Raw genomic sequence first — 17,294 nt, 5'->3', positions numbered from 1 at the left:
AATATATATACAAATTCGGGTTAATTTCGAAATTAATATTAGTCTACTTGTTATACCTTACAATGAGTAATTGAACAATTCTTTACACCAGCAATTTCTTAACTATTCTGCGCCTTGTCTAACACCACTTCGTCGGAATTATTTATTGTGACTTCGACATAATGCCGGGTTGCAATTTTTTAATCTATTTAACTACACCTAAAATTAGTAGTGGCCAACCCCGTACATCATACTTTTCCTTTAACAAAAGAGTCGTGCCAGTCATCTATCTAATACCTTGCAAGGGAAAAATGTTTGAATTGAAATAACATGGTCTCCTGCCCCTATCGATTTAACGCTCGATATTGGATGAGTTGAATCGATTAGTTGTCGATACTAAGGAACGACAAACGGATGGACAGACAAATGATAGTGAGTATTTATTTCAATTTGCAACACAATAAATTATTTCCTAGTCACTAAAGCAAGTGATATTGTGACTACTGTTTAGAGGTGATACAAATTTTCTTTATACTTGGAAGCTTATATGCATACAATTTTATTATATAATGTCGAATACACCTGTTTAGTCTATTAACTCACATTCTTATTGTAAATGAAGATTTTGATTACTTTCCATATTTGGGACCCTCAAAAGCTGCTAAAAATTGTTTTTTGCACTTCTTTAGCACTTGCCGGTTCTGGATAAAAACACGATAAATATATTCATTAGAAAGAATTTCACATTTTTGCTGAAAGCAATACAAAAAGATATTAATTGAAAAAGCTTTTGCAATGAATATCTCTGGAAAAAGTAGTTGAACAACTAGAAAATTAATCTCAATTCATCAATTAAAAGTAAGTGAAAATATCATTGGGGGATTGGAAAACAGTGCTTAATCAAGAAACAACATGATACGTGTTTTATTAAAATTGCCACAATCTTTTATACGTCTACATAGACATACTAATTTTTTTTTATTATATTTACTGAATGTTTATCAAACGTTGTTATGTGGGATTTTGAAAAAGAAGTGATATTAATAACTATTTTGGATATAGAAGTGTGCTCTTTTACGTAATAGTTGTCTCGAATTGTAAGAACAAACGAAGTGCTTTTGTCGATATTTACTATATGAAAGCGCAAAAATAAACTTTAAACTTTTCCAGAAAATAGCGATTAACAATTCTATCAATAAGTTTTATAACTTGTGTTCAAAAAATTCTTTGTCTAAAGCATCCCTAATTACTATCTGAATAGCGCCTCTGTAAAATAAATACGCAGGCCTTTAATATACCACAAATATATTTATTTAGAAACCACAAAATAATTCGTTAAAATTGTCAACTTCTTTTACATTTTCTATTACTAATTAAACGAAAGTAGAATTTTCTATTTAATTTGTTTTAATTTATTTTAATTTTTTATTAAAATAAAATAGGAATTCTACAATACAAAACTTCGCTCAATAAGAAAAACAGTGCAGTCGACTTTCATCTTTCATTAATTAATAACACATCAATATCGAAAAGCTTCCTTCGAGCTTTCATCTTGTAAAAAAATATACAGAAAGTGGAAAAGATAATTTAACGAAATTAATTTTATTTCGAAAGACACCGATGAAACTCTTGAATATTTATATACAAAGGGAATTGAAATAAATTCATTTGCAATCTGTTCAAACGGCTGACACCTGTGAGGACTTTCTTTCCTAAAACTGTCGATATTCATTTGATATATTACGTGAGAAATTATTGTATACTTCTAATATATATTATAACTCCAATAAATTTGCATTAAATAGTAAATTGATAATTAATTAAATAAATGCTGTTTATTGATTAAAAATTTAATCGAACGTTTTCAATAATTTAAACATTTATCTTAAGCACAAGTGATATAAATTATTTCGATAATTTGCTCAAAAGTAAATGTAGTTTAAAATTTTTCAATGAATCATCTTATTAGTTTGTCTTTTCTCCATTTATTTATCAATTATTGTTCAGAGGAATGTTTATCTGAATGAAAGGGCAGTTTGTCAGCCTCAAACATTTCCAATGTTCTTCTCAATCCTCCTTCTCTTAATAATAGCAGTGCGTTGGCGGCTTGTACTTCGTTCTGTCTTTCTTGAGATTCCTGTAAAAAAATATTTTTGTCATAATTAAAATTTTCTATAAATTTTTAATTTCCTTAAAATTCGCATGCTTAAATGCAAATATATTTCTAATATTGTATAAGTAAAATTTTTGTACATCTCAAATACTTTCTGGGCATTATTGAGGATAGAAATGTTTGACAAATTTCAATAAACTTCTTTTTTTAACTGGCGATTAAGTTCTGAAGTTAATTTTGCAAGTTTTATAGATATTGGTGAGTATGTCACTGTTAAAACAATTTTTTTTTAATTTCCAAAATATAGTTCATAAATTTTATAAATATGAAATTTTCCGGTTTTTGTTGTGTTGTAATAAAGCGTGTTATGAAAGTAAGCAAATTATAATAAGATGAATCAAATAATGTAATTTTGTTTTATCGATATTAAAACGATTTAATGAATAGAAAAACTACCAATAATCTCTTTTAGCTTAATATTAAAATTATGTGTACAAAAACACGTAAAAGTTTCTTGAGAAAAGAATATACAACTTTAATAATTCTTACTGCTTACTCAAATATGGCAAACATCGCGACATTTGAAAGTACATAAATTTTTATTTTTGATCGTTTTGCATTTAATTAAATTTCACTTTTTTACAGGAGAAAACCGGACGAGTCGTTACACTATTTAGGACACAGAAGAAAGTGAAGAAAGGTTCAGGTCCAATTACTCCTGCCGGATTGCTTTTCCTTGTACGACGTTTCGAAGAAACGGGAAGTTTGTGTAATCGCCCATGCAGTGGTGCACCACGTTTATCAGAGGTTCGGACCTCCGATGTGGCATCGCAAATGGAGACTCTGAGGGAACAGTCAACGAGTGCCCTAAGTAGCGCACGAACTGGCACTAATAACTGGAATACCGAAAAAATGTCGATATTGCACATCCTTCATGGTGTGTTACAATTGTACACATAGTGGTTGCTAGGTCTTACCAAATGACACCGCTAAACGAGTGGACTTTGCAAATTGGGACTTCTCGAATATCGACGAAGATCTACAATGGCTGCTTAATATCTCGTGGACAGATGAGGCTCATTTTTTATTGCATGGAACAGTCAATACCATAACTGTAAAATATGGCCAAAGGAGAACCCACATGCTTACACTGAGGAGCCTCTACATTCATCACGTGTTACTATTTGGTGTGATTTTACTGAATACATTAGTGCGGCCCTTTTTTCTTTGAAGAGCCCTGTAAAAAATCAGACTGGGAAACGTGCTCAATTACTGGAACGTGTTACTTGCAGATGCTATGAGAGAAAGTGATACCGTTCTTTTTAGAACATTATGTCCTTGACACTGTGACATTCATGCAAGACAGGGTACCTCCTCACATTGTAATCGACGTAAAGATGTTCTGGAGAAAAACCTTTATTGAAGAACGATTAATCAGCCGTTACTGTACAGATGAATGGTCCCCTCGCTCACCGGATTTAACACTCCTTTACTTTTGGCTATGGGGTTACATTAATTAAATCCCGCGTGTACTGCAATAGCCCATTATTTTTAGTGCAGATAAAAGACGCCATTCGCCACGAAATCTCCTGCATCCATCCGGATCTGCTGCATGCTGCAGTTAATGGTGTTGTCACTCGCTTGCAAACTGTCATTTATAGTGATGGCAAATACATAGAACAATTGGTCTTTTGCTGTGATATGCGTGTAAGTGGAAACATTTGCCTGCATACAAATAAACGTAACTTTCTCATGGAATTCCAGTAATTTTCTTGCGTTTAGCGCTTTTTATCGACAAAAATTTGAACTGTTTTCTTTTTCTCTATCCAAAAAATCACCGTTATGAAAATAACTTTTACGCAAACCGCACTCAATTATATCAATTCTTTCGACTTTTATAAATTTTTAAACTATTTACAAATTTCTGGGACGCCCTGTACACAGTCTTTTCATTTTTATTAGGTTATTCCGTTTTTGGAAGTTAAAGAATCTGTCTAACGTCGATTGATTTTCTCTCTTCTTTAGAATTTTTCAGAAGTAAGCCTATTAATTTCAACCTGGTTTGGATGCCATTCTAAGATCGTTGTTCTGACATCCTTTCACTTTTTCAAAAGATCTTTAATAGTAGATATTGGCATTAATCCTATTTTTCAGAAAAAATCATATTTCGCCGAGTTACTTGGTGTTCTTCATTCAAGAGTTCTTCGCCTTCTTCTGTCGTCAGATCAATTTCAGATTTCATTATGAGCTCTTCAATGTTTTTTATATTTCAAATGTGGCTTTTGCTACTCCTTTAGCTGCTTGAGACTTCTTGATTATACTGTACTTTTTTATAGATAAGATTGAACTGCGGCCTACTGTAGACATGTTCAAGCTATACAGTATTTTATATAGTTTTATACTATTTGTATACAGTTCAAGCTATAAAAGAATTGTTTCTGTGAGAAAAAAAGGGTGGAATTACAAGGGACCGTTTCAAGGTTCGGAAGAACACTATCCCGTCAGTATAAACTGGGTTGATCGTTGATGTTAATGTCTCCCGCGCTCGAAAAATTCGAATTGCTGCCGGAAGACAAGGGAAAACCAATCGGTATTTACTATTTTACGTCGCTTCTTCTTGTGTTTGTTCTGTGAGGTGTTCCTTGTCCGAACACAAAGATCTTTCGCGAACACTTTCGCGAAAGATCTTTGTGTTCGGACAAGGAACACCTCACAGAACTTTGTAAACAAATGTAAAACATGTTATGTTACAGGAATTTTATACGTCATTTAATTGTAAACTGTGTTAAATTTAATGAATAAGTCAAAATATACAATTCTATTTAATTAAAACCTGAATTCTTAAAAATACAATTTATTTTTAAAGAATGAATGGAATAATTACCGTTGAAGTGGAAGGAATTTCTTCCATATGACACTGCTTATGTTTTAGCCATTTCTCATTCGAGCGAGTGCTGAAGGAACACAAATGACATTGAAATACTATTACAGACGATTCAGGATTATCGTCTTTGTCGGGTGCGTGACATTGTTTATCGTCGTTGTTGTCATTATTTGTCTTTACTGGTGCAGACGGTGTTTCATTAGAAAATGTCTTCAAAGGAATTTGTTGTTTAAATACTTTTTCTTGAAATTTCTTGAAAAGTGAAAGATATTAATGACGACGATTAATCCAGCAAAAATAGTTTTAAATTATTTTTATATTAAACTGAAAAAAACTGTTATCATTAAAATTATGTAATTCTCATAAGTAAATATTATAAAGTTATTCTTCTTGTTATTTAGAGTATGAAAACTTACTTTAGAAAAAATTATAAAAATGATCGTACGACAACGAAATTAAACGACTTTTATTTCATTAATAATTATGTTATGTTCGAATACTTGAAATGATTTGCTGACAATTTAGTAGAAAGGGTGAAATAATTATATATTTTACATACGACAATTTAGAAGAAATTTGCTTAGTTAATCTCACAAATACAGTAAAACGTTTATTTAATGGATTTATTTAAAAGAGGGGGCCTAATAGTCTGTTATTTTATAATGTATTATAAAATTTTCCCAAAATCGTTTATTACATAATTGAGAAATTAATCAGTTGATCTGTTAGAATCGTATTCAGAATATAAAAGATGCTCTTCAAGAGTTCTAAAAGCGAAAAAGGTTCTTAAAGTTACCATTAGAATCTAAAAGTGATCGGAAAATGTGTACTTATATTATCATGCATGAATAAGCCTTATATAAATGAACGCTTTGTGTTTCGAAAATTTTTTAATGTTTTTCAATCTCGATTAAAAACTCTTCATTACTTTATGGTCACTTACAGAACATTCTAAAAACAATCTAATTTTTATGCATATTAAGCAAATATGTTAATGAACATATTTATACATATATTTATCATTTATATATAGCATATTTATCCATCTGTATTGCGTATATAACTATCAGGGGCAAGACCGGAACAAATNTATTTTTATTTTAATATACGTTCGTGTAAATTAACACAGTTGAATGTTTTATATTATTATATTATTTGTGAAAATATATTGTGTCTGTTTATTTTGTAACTATTATCGCTTTGATAATTGAAAAATATAAACGAAAATAAAAATATTGGAACTAGTGAAAATATTTACTTTAGATAAAATCTCGTCAGGATGCCATCTGTACGTGTGTCGTTTTAACTCGAATTTTCGTTTAAAACGCTCTTCACAGCCCTTGTATTCGCATTTGAACGGCTTTTCATCCGAATGCACTTTCATATGTTGTACCAAATTGCTCTTATCCGAAAAGGTTTTATCGCATAAATTGCATTTAAACGGCCTTTCGCCCGTATGAGTTCGAATGTGTCTTTCCAAATTACTTTTATAAGAAAACTTTTTCACGCACTTCGGGCATTGATGTTTTCGGTTCTTTTAAAACAATTCGTTTAATAACAATATATAATTCGTGAAAAAGTTAAATTAAAATTATTTACGATAGTATTAATTATTGTTATATATTATAATGATATGTTGAAAATGTTAATAATATTTACACTATCTTCGATATAAGATTAAAATTGATAGTTTGTTATTTCGTGAATTTTTAATAAAACCGTTTGAGAAATTCAAAATGAATTATACATATGAAATGAAAGATTTCACTTACCATTTATGATTTTACTTAATTTAATTATGAAATTTAGCTTCTTAATTTCAAGTCGGAATTTTGTTAAAACGGAAAACAACAATGCACCGAAATAATGTAATTTCTTGATTGTTATGTTTTGATTATATTAAGCTTGCACAATTGCACATGTCCTTTAACCTAAAAATAATTGAAGACACAAAACGATATATATATATATATATATATATGATGTCTTCTGTATTTGAGAAACGCATGTGAGGAAACAAATAGAGTAACGCTATTTCAGTTTCTTTTAACTTATTTTTGAATTATTATTATTTTACTCTATCTGCACTATAAGCAATAACAATAAGAGCACCGTTTGATAATGCACAATAGGAGTGTGCGAGTTTACACGAATAAGAAACCTTACATTTTTGAGTATTTGCACTGCCGAAATAAGGAATGCAATCAGAATTATCTTTTTACTTGTATTTTTTTTAATTATTATTATTATTAGATTTTATTCATGACACTGTAACATAAACTTATTACAAGTATCTAAGCAAAATATAAATATACTATAACAAACATACAAAAACAATAATATCAATAAAACAAAAATAAAACAATCAGCATACGGAGTCGAAGTTGATTCAAAAAAACTGTATTATTGTATTAGATTAATTTTATTGCGATTTGAATGGAAAGTTTTTGCATATTTTTCTTATGAGGTGTTTTTAATTACATTAATGTGTGATATAATTATCACTTGTGAAACTAAATACATTATCCCCGAGTGAGTTTGTATTTTTTGTTTTTAAGCTTATTTTAAACTTTTTTACATCATATTTCGATTGAATAAAATCAAGTCGAAATGTCTGTAGATAAGATAGACATCAAACACCTAATGCACGCTTTTTAAGTTTTGTAAAGGATATCACGTTATACAAACAGTAAACAATATTCGTACCGTGTATGGGGAAGACGCATTCTAACTTCCTGTGTGTCAAATGTGGTTTTGAAATTTTAACAGAATCTAATAATTCTTTTGTCTGTTACTACTTTTTACCTAGCAACGTCAGGCTCATCTGCTAGTTTTTCAATAATTTGATCTACGGCAAACGTACGGTAACAAACCGTAAAGTATTCTACTGTTATATAAACGAAAATTCCAACTCTGAATACAAATGTATGAAATGAATAAGTTTTTCTTTATTTCATTCGAAAGAATGCTTCTATAAATTAACGATGAGTAAGCAAACAATCTGAAGAAAAAGTATTACTTCTTTATTTTTACAATAAGCTTATCTAACATGACAAAATTCATTTCTTATGATTCACATTAATAGATTTTAATTTATTTGTTATTACGTTCGTCTTCTGTTTCGGATAGTACGAGAATCATTTTGTTGGTGAGCACTGAGAAACGTTGTTAACATTGTCTTCTTTCTTGAAGTAACGATTACATTTACCTCAAGTATAGATATTGTATCTGTTTTATCTAAAACAGGTTAAAATTTAATTTTCCACTCTTCAGTTTTCTTCTCATTCTACATTTCTTTTATCTTTCTGCTTTTATCTTTTTCTTCCTTTTACGTTTTCTTTCTAGCTACATTCCATAGACATACTTACATTTCCCAATAATAAAAGTTTAAAACAACATTTTATTGAGGCTCTGTTTGTCCCTCACATATAACAGTTGTACGGAAATTTTTCTTATGAACTTCTAAAAAATATTTGTGTTTATGGATATGAATTTTAAGCAAATTTTTTATTTCCTTAAAATTCATGTACCTTTTAAATTTAAAAACAAATTAATATTTTAATTTTTAAAAATTTACTGGAAAGTAAAAATTATAACTAATAGAAATTTTTAATTTTTACACGAAAATACCTTTTTTGACAGGAATCGCAAGAAAGAGAAAACGAAGAAGTACAAGCCGCCAACACACTGCTATTGTTGAGAGAAGGAGGATTGACCAGAAGATTGGAAATGTCAGCAGTTGACAAGCAGCCTTTTCATTCAGATAAACAGTTTTCTAAATAATAATTTATTAATAAATGAAAAACACAGATCACTAAGAAGATTCACTAATAAAATTTCNATTTTCGTGATCTGCTGACTTCTTGGTCGGGCGATAACGAACTGATATCGAAATTGACTGCAAAAAGAATCAGTCGTCGCCAGTGTCTCAACTGTGTTAGTCAGTTTAGGACTTCCTATATCACCTTAATGGATACTTTACCTATTCTATGTGCGAAGAGAGCACCTACTCCCGGAACGGATCTTCCATATTTCACGATGAGAATATTATTTTTTCTACTGAAAGATATTGCTAAATCGCTTTCCCAAGATATCACCTATTTTCGAACTGTTCTTATCATCGCATTATCCTCACCAACCTACCACCGAAAACGAATTTTCGCCGTAGGACGTTACAACAGAACACCATCCACTCCAGATATTTATCGCTACGTCAACCTTATGTGAACTGTCTCTTTCTCCACAACCTCAACATTAGGCTTATCTATTCGTATTTATGTATTGTAAGATAATGATGTTACCGTCCTTTACAAATAAACGTTGTTACGTTAACGTGGTCCCTCTGCGTGAATCACTTCTGGTGCGCTGTCTCTCTCACTCCATTCCGAATCGCATCGCTCAGTAACGTGACCGCTCGTGTGACCTATTTCCGAACCGCCGCGGCTAACGGATCAATCGACACACGGTGGTGTCTATCCTCATGAGGCATGTAAGAGGTGCCGATTCTCCGGTCACATATGTGAAAAATTATTGACTAATTATAATAATTATTTTAAGTCTAACAAATGTCGATAAATAACTGAATACATATTTCATCGAATAAATGTGTTTATTGATAACAATTTAAACATTTATATTAAGCATAAATAATAAAAATAATTTTCTTATAATTTGAGACACAAAAAATAAGTTTGATAATTTGGCCAAAGAAGAAAATGTAATATAAAATCTTTTTAATAAATCTTTTTATTAGACTGTCTTTTCTTTATTTATTAATATATTATCGTTCAGAAGAATGTTTATCTGAATTAAAAGGCTGCTTGTCAGCTTCTGACATTTCCAATCTTCTGGTCAATCTTCCTTCTCTCAACAATAACAAATTATTTATTTTTTTTAAATTTCATAAAAACAATTTCAGTATACCAGAAAATCTTTCTAAACGTAATTAAAGATAAAAGTTTTTGTTAAATTTCAATACATTTATTTCTTTTTCAGGCAATTATTTCGCAAATTAACTTTTTAAGTTTGATAGATAATTGTGAATGTATCACTGTTAAAACATTTCTTTTCCATAATTTTTAAAATATTCTTTAAAACTTTCAGAAATATTATAAAAATTTCGCCTTTTTTTGTTGTAATAAAGTTTCTTATGGATGTAAACAAATAATAATAAAATGATTCAAAAATGTATTTTTCTTTCATTAATATTAGTACAATATAATAAATATAAGAAAACTATAAATAATCTGCTTCGGGTTAGTATTAAAATTAAATGTAGAAAAACACCAAAAATTTTTTTTGAGATAAAATATACAACTTTAGTAATTTTTACTGCTTATTCAAATATGAAAACATCGTGACATTTTAGGTGCATGTTTTTTTTTCCTTTTGCATTTAATTAAATTTCATTTATCTACAGTAGCACCTTTGGTACCTTGTCACATTGGTACCTTATGATTTTAATGTAATTTGAAACTTAGTTCTCCACAATTAATTAGTCAGACGGATGAAAGTTTCTTTCGTGTTCTTCAAGCGAAACGTCGTCGAAAAATTGTTCACCACAGAACGGACATTGCAATTGAATTTCTTCTACGTCCATTTCTGGGAAGAATGTCACTTCTGAGGAACCTTCCAATTTAATAATTTCTAAATCGACGTTAACATTTTCAAGAAATTCTTCACATTCTTTCAAGGTAAAAAGATTCTCTTCTGATGGAATTTCTTCAAATTCTATTGACTGTGGTCTTTGAAAACTTGCTGATGGTTGTTCAAACGATTCATCCTGCTCTCGTTGAACGTTTTGTGTACTTTTCTGAAAGTAAATAACATAAACAACATAACTGTACACTATTTTCTAGAATGTGAATTGCAAAAAAATACGTAATATATAATTATATACTGTATTATACATTTGTAAATCTATTAGAGTTAACAATGTTTTTAAGATAATTAAAATGAAATATTTTACAATGTACTAAAATAAATAGTTTTTCTGAATTATAAAAATAAACGAAGTGCTTTTCTCGATATTTATAATACAAAAGTGCATAAAAACTGTACATTTTTTTTAGAAAATAGTGATCAATAATTCTATCAATAAGTTTGATAACTTGTGTTCAACAAATTCTTTGTCTAAAGCATTCTTATTTACTATCTGAAAAGCGCTTCTGTAAAATAACTTCGCATGCCCTTAATACCATCAATATATTTATTTATAAACCACGAAATCATTCGTTAAATTTCTCAACTTCTTTTACATTTTCTATTATTCATTAAACAAAACCAACATTTTCTACTTAATTTGTTTTCATTCATATTCATATTTATTAAAAGTATAACAGGAATTTTAGAATACAAAACTTTAGTTAATGTGCATTACAGTGCAGTTGTCTCTCTACTTTCATTTCATTTATATCACATAAATGTCCAGAAGATTTCTTCGAGCGTTCATTTACTAAAAAAAGGGATGAAAATAATTTGAAGAAATTAGTTTTTTAATTTCGAAGACACAAATAATACTCTTAACTATTTATATAGAAATAAAATTCATGAGCAATCGAACCAAACGTGTAAACCACCTGTGAAATCTTTCTTTGAAAAATAGGATATTAATTTGACATATGTGTGATAATCCGAAGTTTAACAAACAAAAACCCATTTTTAATCGACAATGACGCCATTAAATTGTTGTTTTCAACTACTGAAAAAATCTTTATTTACACTTTCCCGACGACGATAATGATGCATTTTCGTGATCTGCTGACTTCTTGGTCGGGCGATAACGAACTGATATCGAAATTGACTGCAAAAAGAATCAGTCGTCGCCAGTGTCTCAACTGTGTTAGTCAGTTTAGGACTTCCTATATCACCTTAATGGATACTTTACCTATTCTATGTGCGAAGAGAGCACCTACTCCCGGAACGGATCTTCCATATTTCACGATGAGAATATTATTTTTTCTACTGAAAGATATTGCTAAATCGCTTTCCCAAGATATCACCTATTTTCGAACTGTTCTTATCATCGCATTATCCTCACCAACCTACCACCGAAAACGAATTTTCGCAGTAGGACGTTACAACAGAAAAACATCCACTCCAGATATTTATCGCTACGTCAACCTTATGTGAACTGTCTCTTTCTCCACAACCTCAACATTAGGCTTATCTATTCGTATTTATGTATTGTAAGATAATGATGTTACCGTCCTTTACAAATAAACGTTGTTACGTTAACGTGGTCCCTCTGCGTGAATCACTTCTGGTGCGCTGTCTCTCTCACTCCATTCCGAATCGCATCGCTCAGTAACGTGACCGCTCGTGTGACCTATTTCCGAACCGCCGCGGCTAACGGATCAATCGACACACGGTGGTGTCTATCCTCATGAGGCATGTAAGAGGTGCCGATTCTCCGGTCACATATGTGAAAAATTATTGACTAATTATAATAATTATTTTAAGTCTAACAAATGTCGATAAATAACTGAATACATATTTCATCGAATAAATGTGTTTATTGATAACAATTTAAACATTTATATTAAGCATAAATAATAAAAATAATTTTCTTATAATTTGAGACACAAAAAATAAGTTTGATAATTTGGCCAAAGAAGAAAATGTAATATAAAATCTTTTTAATAAATCTTTTTATTAGACTGTCTTTTCTTTATTTATTAATATATTATCGTTCAGAAGAATGTTTATCTGAATTAAAAGGCTGCTTGTCAGCTTCTGACATTTCCAATCTTCTGGTCAATCTTCCTTCTCTCAACAATAACAAATTATTTATTTTTTTTAAATTTCATAAAAACAATTTCAGTATACCAGAAAATCTTTCTAAACGTAATTAAAGATAAAAGTTTTTGTTAAATTTCAATACATTTATTTCTTTTTCAGGCAATTATTTCGCAAATTAACTTTTTAAGTTTGATAGATAATTGTGAATGTATCACTGTTAAAACATTTCTTTTCCATAATTTTTAAAATATTCTTTAAAACTTTCAGAAATATTATAAAAATTTCGCCTTTTTTTGTTGTAATAAAGTTTCTTATGGATGTAAACAAATAATAATAAAATGATTCAAAAATGTATTTTTCTTTCATTAATATTAGTACAATATAATAAATATAAGAAAACTATAAATAATCTGCTTCGGGTTAGTATTAAAATTAAATGTAGAAAAACACCAAAAATTTTTTTTGAGATAAAATATACAACTTTAGTAATTTTTACTGCTTATTCAAATATGAAAACATCGTGACATTTTAGGTGCATGTTTTTTTTTCCTTTTGCATTTAATTAAATTTCATTTATCTACAGTAGCACCTTTGGTACCTTGTCACATTGGTACCTTATGATTTTAATGTAATTTGAAACTTAGTTCTCCACAATTAATTAGTCAGACGGATGAAAGTTTCTTTCGTGTTCTTCAAGCGAAACGTCGTCGAAAAATTGTTCACCACAGAACGGACATTGCAATTGAATTTCTTCTACGTCCATTTCTGGGAAGAATGTCACTTCTGAGGAACCTTCCAATTTAATAATTTCTAAATCGACGTTAACATTTTCAAGAAATTCTTCACATTCTTTCAAGGTAAAAAGATTCTCTTCTGATGGAATTTCTTCAAATTCTATTGACTGTGGTCTTTGAAAACTTGCTGATGGTTGTTCAAACGATTCATCCTGCTCTCGTTGAACGTTTTGTGTACTTTTCTGAAAGTAAATAACATAAACAACATAACTGTACACTATTTTCTAGAATGTGAATTGCAAAAAAATACGTAATATATAATTATATACTGTATTATACATTTGTAAATCTATTAGAGTTAACAATGTTTTTAAGATAATTAAAATGAAATATTTTACAATGTACTAAAATTTGAAAGTTCACAATTTTAACAAATTGTGAGTAATTAATAACTATAAGAATAATCGGTTAACAAATATAAATACTTTTCAGTAAAGTACTGTTATGTCAGAAACCTACAGCGTAAAAAATAAAACAATGTAAATACATTGGAGATACATCAGTTGTGAATTTCTGTGAAAACAGAGAAGTCATCGTTTTTTAATTATTCGGTAGATATTTCTGTAAATCCACGGAACAGAAACTTGCATACATTAAAGTAAATTTTCGTACACTTACGTAATTGAATTTGTATTCGAGTGTATATTTCTTCATAATTATTCAATAGAAAAACAAACGAAATTCGATGTCCATAAATTGTCATTCAATCGTAATGATTGAAAATGAACTTCATACATAAAAATTTCGATTTGCTGAAGTAGAATTGAATTTGATAACTTGTAATTTAAAGAATTATTTCTAATGTCTCATCGTGGATACATAAAATGACATTTCTTTTTCGGCTGCTTGTCGTACGACTCGTAGTTTATACAAAAAGTGTTTAGTGTGCACGTATTAATGGCTGATATTAGACGAAGAATTCACAATCGTTGTATATTTTTAATACGGGAATTTCCTGTTAATTAAGAAAAAACTTATTTTCTCGGAGTATCGGATGAAACATATACACGTGCTTAGAAAGTATGTGATAAATGAAAGTTGAAACAATTTGTGCTTATTAAATAAGTGAAGATATTATTATAATGTTTTCTCTCTAACAGACGATTATATGTTAAAACTTTAGTCATTAAGATATTTATATACTTACTTCGGGGCAAGATGGAGTTTCTTCTTTCGAATGCATCCTTCTGATGTGTCTGTATAAATTACCTTTAGTAGTGAAAGTGTAGTTGCAAAAATTGCAAGTAAATGGCCGCTGTCCAGTGTGAGTTCTCAAGTGACGTGTTAACTCAGAGGGAGTTGGACAAACTTTTAGGCAAAAATTACATTTACGTCTTATAATCCTCGGGTCGTTTGGTGGAATCTAATTATTCAATAAATTTTTAGTTAATTATTAACAATAGATAAAAATATATAACTTAACTTTCAAATACAAATTCTTCATATTAAATATTTCTGGGAAAGTTCTGAAACGTTAATTTTTACGATTTATTTTATTGTGATGGTGACCTTTATTAAAAGTAAAATATTTTGTTCAAGTTTTATTAAATTATGTGTATAGAAAATTACTTTATAAAGATAGAGCTAACGAGGTGCTGCAGAATAATTTGCTTAAATCTTTTTATTGACACTAGCAATTAGGCACAGTCGAACAACTGTTTTTTGAAGTTTTTTTCTACTGTAATCTGAATCTAATCGTAAAAAGATAATAATATTTTATAATTTTGAAACTGACTTAACAATACGGTGAACAATAAAAAGACCTTTTCTGTTATTTATACTTTATAAAATGCAAATACTAAATTAGAGAATAACACTACGAAGATGTGTCTTGTTTTCATCAATAAGAATATCAGTTATAAGGGTAATAACTGTGAAAAATAATTCTTTTAATAATTAAACATTGTTGTAATTTAAATATTATATTATTCATATTTATCATAGATTTTTAATTACACTGACGAATTTATTATGGATAACGTCTATCCTATTTCATAAATGTTTGTGAGTGATTGATTAGCAAAGGTTTAATACAGTGAATGGGTTTTCATAGAAAATACTAAGAAATTTAATCAATTTAAATTTTTTGAACCAACGTCAAAACCAATAAAAAAATAACGAAAATTTTCTAGCGCCGAAGAAACAATAACAATTTTTACAGTTGTATATTATTATTTTATTATTTGTTCGTGTAAATTAATTGCATCAAGTATTGTTTGGAATATTCATTTAATGTTTTATTTTATCTTGTATATTTATATTGTGTCTGTTTATTTTATAATTTTTATCTCTTTCATAATTGAAATATAAAAAAGGAAAATGAACACATAGGAACTCGTGGTGATATTTACTTTAGACAAAATCTCATCAAGATGCGATCCGTACATGTGTCGTTCCAAGTCCTTATTTCGTTTAAAGTTCTTTTTACAGCCATTATAATTGCACTTGAATGGCTTTTCATCCGAATGTACCATCATATGCCTTGTCAAATTTCTCTTATCCGAAAAGCTTTTTTCACACAAATTGCACTTAAACGGCCTTTCACACTTGTGAATTCGGATGTGTGTTTGCAAACGATATTTATTAAAATATTTCTTTCCGCATGTCGGGCATTGATATTCTCTGTCCTTTTAAAATAATTCGTAGAATAAATATAAATAATTAGTAAAAAGTTAGATAAAACTTATACACTATAAAATATATTGTTGTTGTGTATTATGATATTATGTTAAAGTGATTATATGTAGTCTATTTTCGATGTAAGATTAAAATTCATAAATTTCGTTTTTATGTTAATTTTTCATAAAATACTTCGGTAATTTAAAAATGTATTATACTGATGAAATGAAAAATTTCACTTACCATTATGATTTTAATTAATTAATTTTATTTAATTATCAAATTGAGTATTTTAATTCAAAGTTGAAATTTTTGCAAAACAGAAAACAACAATGCTCCGAAACAATGTAATTTCTTGATTGTTATGTTTTGATTATATGAAACACGTTTAATTGCGCATGTCCCTGAACTTAAAAATAATTGAAAACACAGAACAATATACAGTGTGTATCAAAATGACGTTTTAAAAATTTGGGGGATTGTAGAGAATAAAATTTTGAACGTTTTGATATAAAGAATCTATAGACAGAAATTTGAACTAAAGTGTCTACAGTGGTAGGAAGTGCTTGACTGCCCTTCACTTTGGTAGCTACTCTTTTGTCTATTGACGTCATGTTATTGCTGTGGATGAAAGACTGTAAATACACAACTACAGTGGTCTAACTGAGCCTGTGTACAAGGTATTGTGTACTTAGTGCTTATTGTTTTTCCGGTCACCCCTTGCATTTTCCTGCTCTGTGCTGTAAACATCCAACTAGTCAACCTCAGTTAATGTACAGTTGTACAGTACAAGCACACAACTGTACATTAACTGAGGTTCGTTCTTCACGTACTGTGGATACGTTCTGGCGTCATGGAGAATAACTACACATTTGTAGAACTTGGTAATATGCATTTGTGTTATGGTGAAGCTCGAGGCAATGCCAGTGCAGCATTCCGACCGCGTAGAACGTGCAAAGTGCTGTAGAAACTTTATACGTATCTCATTTCCGGCTGTAGGTTCCTTATATCAAAACGTTCAAAATTTTATCCTATAGAATTCCCCAAATTTTTAAAACGTCATTTTGATACACCCTATATATCAGGGGTGGCCAACAAGTCGATAGCAAAACCAATTTTGGTCGACGCTCGCGATGTCTTGACTTAATGTGTTACACTTGTAAGT

At 29.5% G+C, this 17,294-nt stretch overlaps 1 protein-coding gene across 1 annotated transcript in view; it reads right to left on the bottom strand.

The window, feature by feature from the left end:
- Positions 1-16,487, bottom strand: part of LOC111612372 (oocyte zinc finger protein XlCOF28-like) — a 29,610-nt gene extending 13,123 nt beyond the window's left edge. The window contains exons 1-8 of the mRNA XM_023353576.1: positions 16,373-16,487; positions 15,862-16,137; positions 14,658-14,873; positions 13,378-13,692; positions 10,639-10,788; positions 6,235-6,510; positions 4,977-5,228; positions 1,979-2,116 (exon numbers count right to left, since the gene is read on the bottom strand). Of these exons, the coding sequence (XP_023209344.1) occupies positions 1,979-2,116; positions 4,977-5,228; positions 6,235-6,510; positions 10,639-10,788; positions 13,378-13,692; positions 14,658-14,873; positions 15,862-16,137; positions 16,373-16,375 (1,626 nt within the window). The 5' untranslated portion in view covers positions 16,376-16,487. The remainder of the gene's footprint in view (positions 1-1,978; positions 2,117-4,976; positions 5,229-6,234; positions 6,511-10,638; positions 10,789-13,377; positions 13,693-14,657; positions 14,874-15,861; positions 16,138-16,372) is intronic.
- Between the last annotated feature and the right edge of the window lie 807 nt (positions 16,488-17,294).

This window comes from Centruroides sculpturatus, unplaced genomic scaffold (assembly GCF_000671375.1).
Source record: "Centruroides sculpturatus isolate CEXI.00-Female unplaced genomic scaffold, Cexi_2.0 scaffold1675, whole genome shotgun sequence".
Lineage (NCBI taxonomy): Eukaryota > Metazoa > Arthropoda > Arachnida > Scorpiones > Buthidae > Centruroides > Centruroides sculpturatus.
Note: the sequence above shows the minus strand (reverse complement) of the source record. Positions and strands in the feature narration are given on the sequence as shown.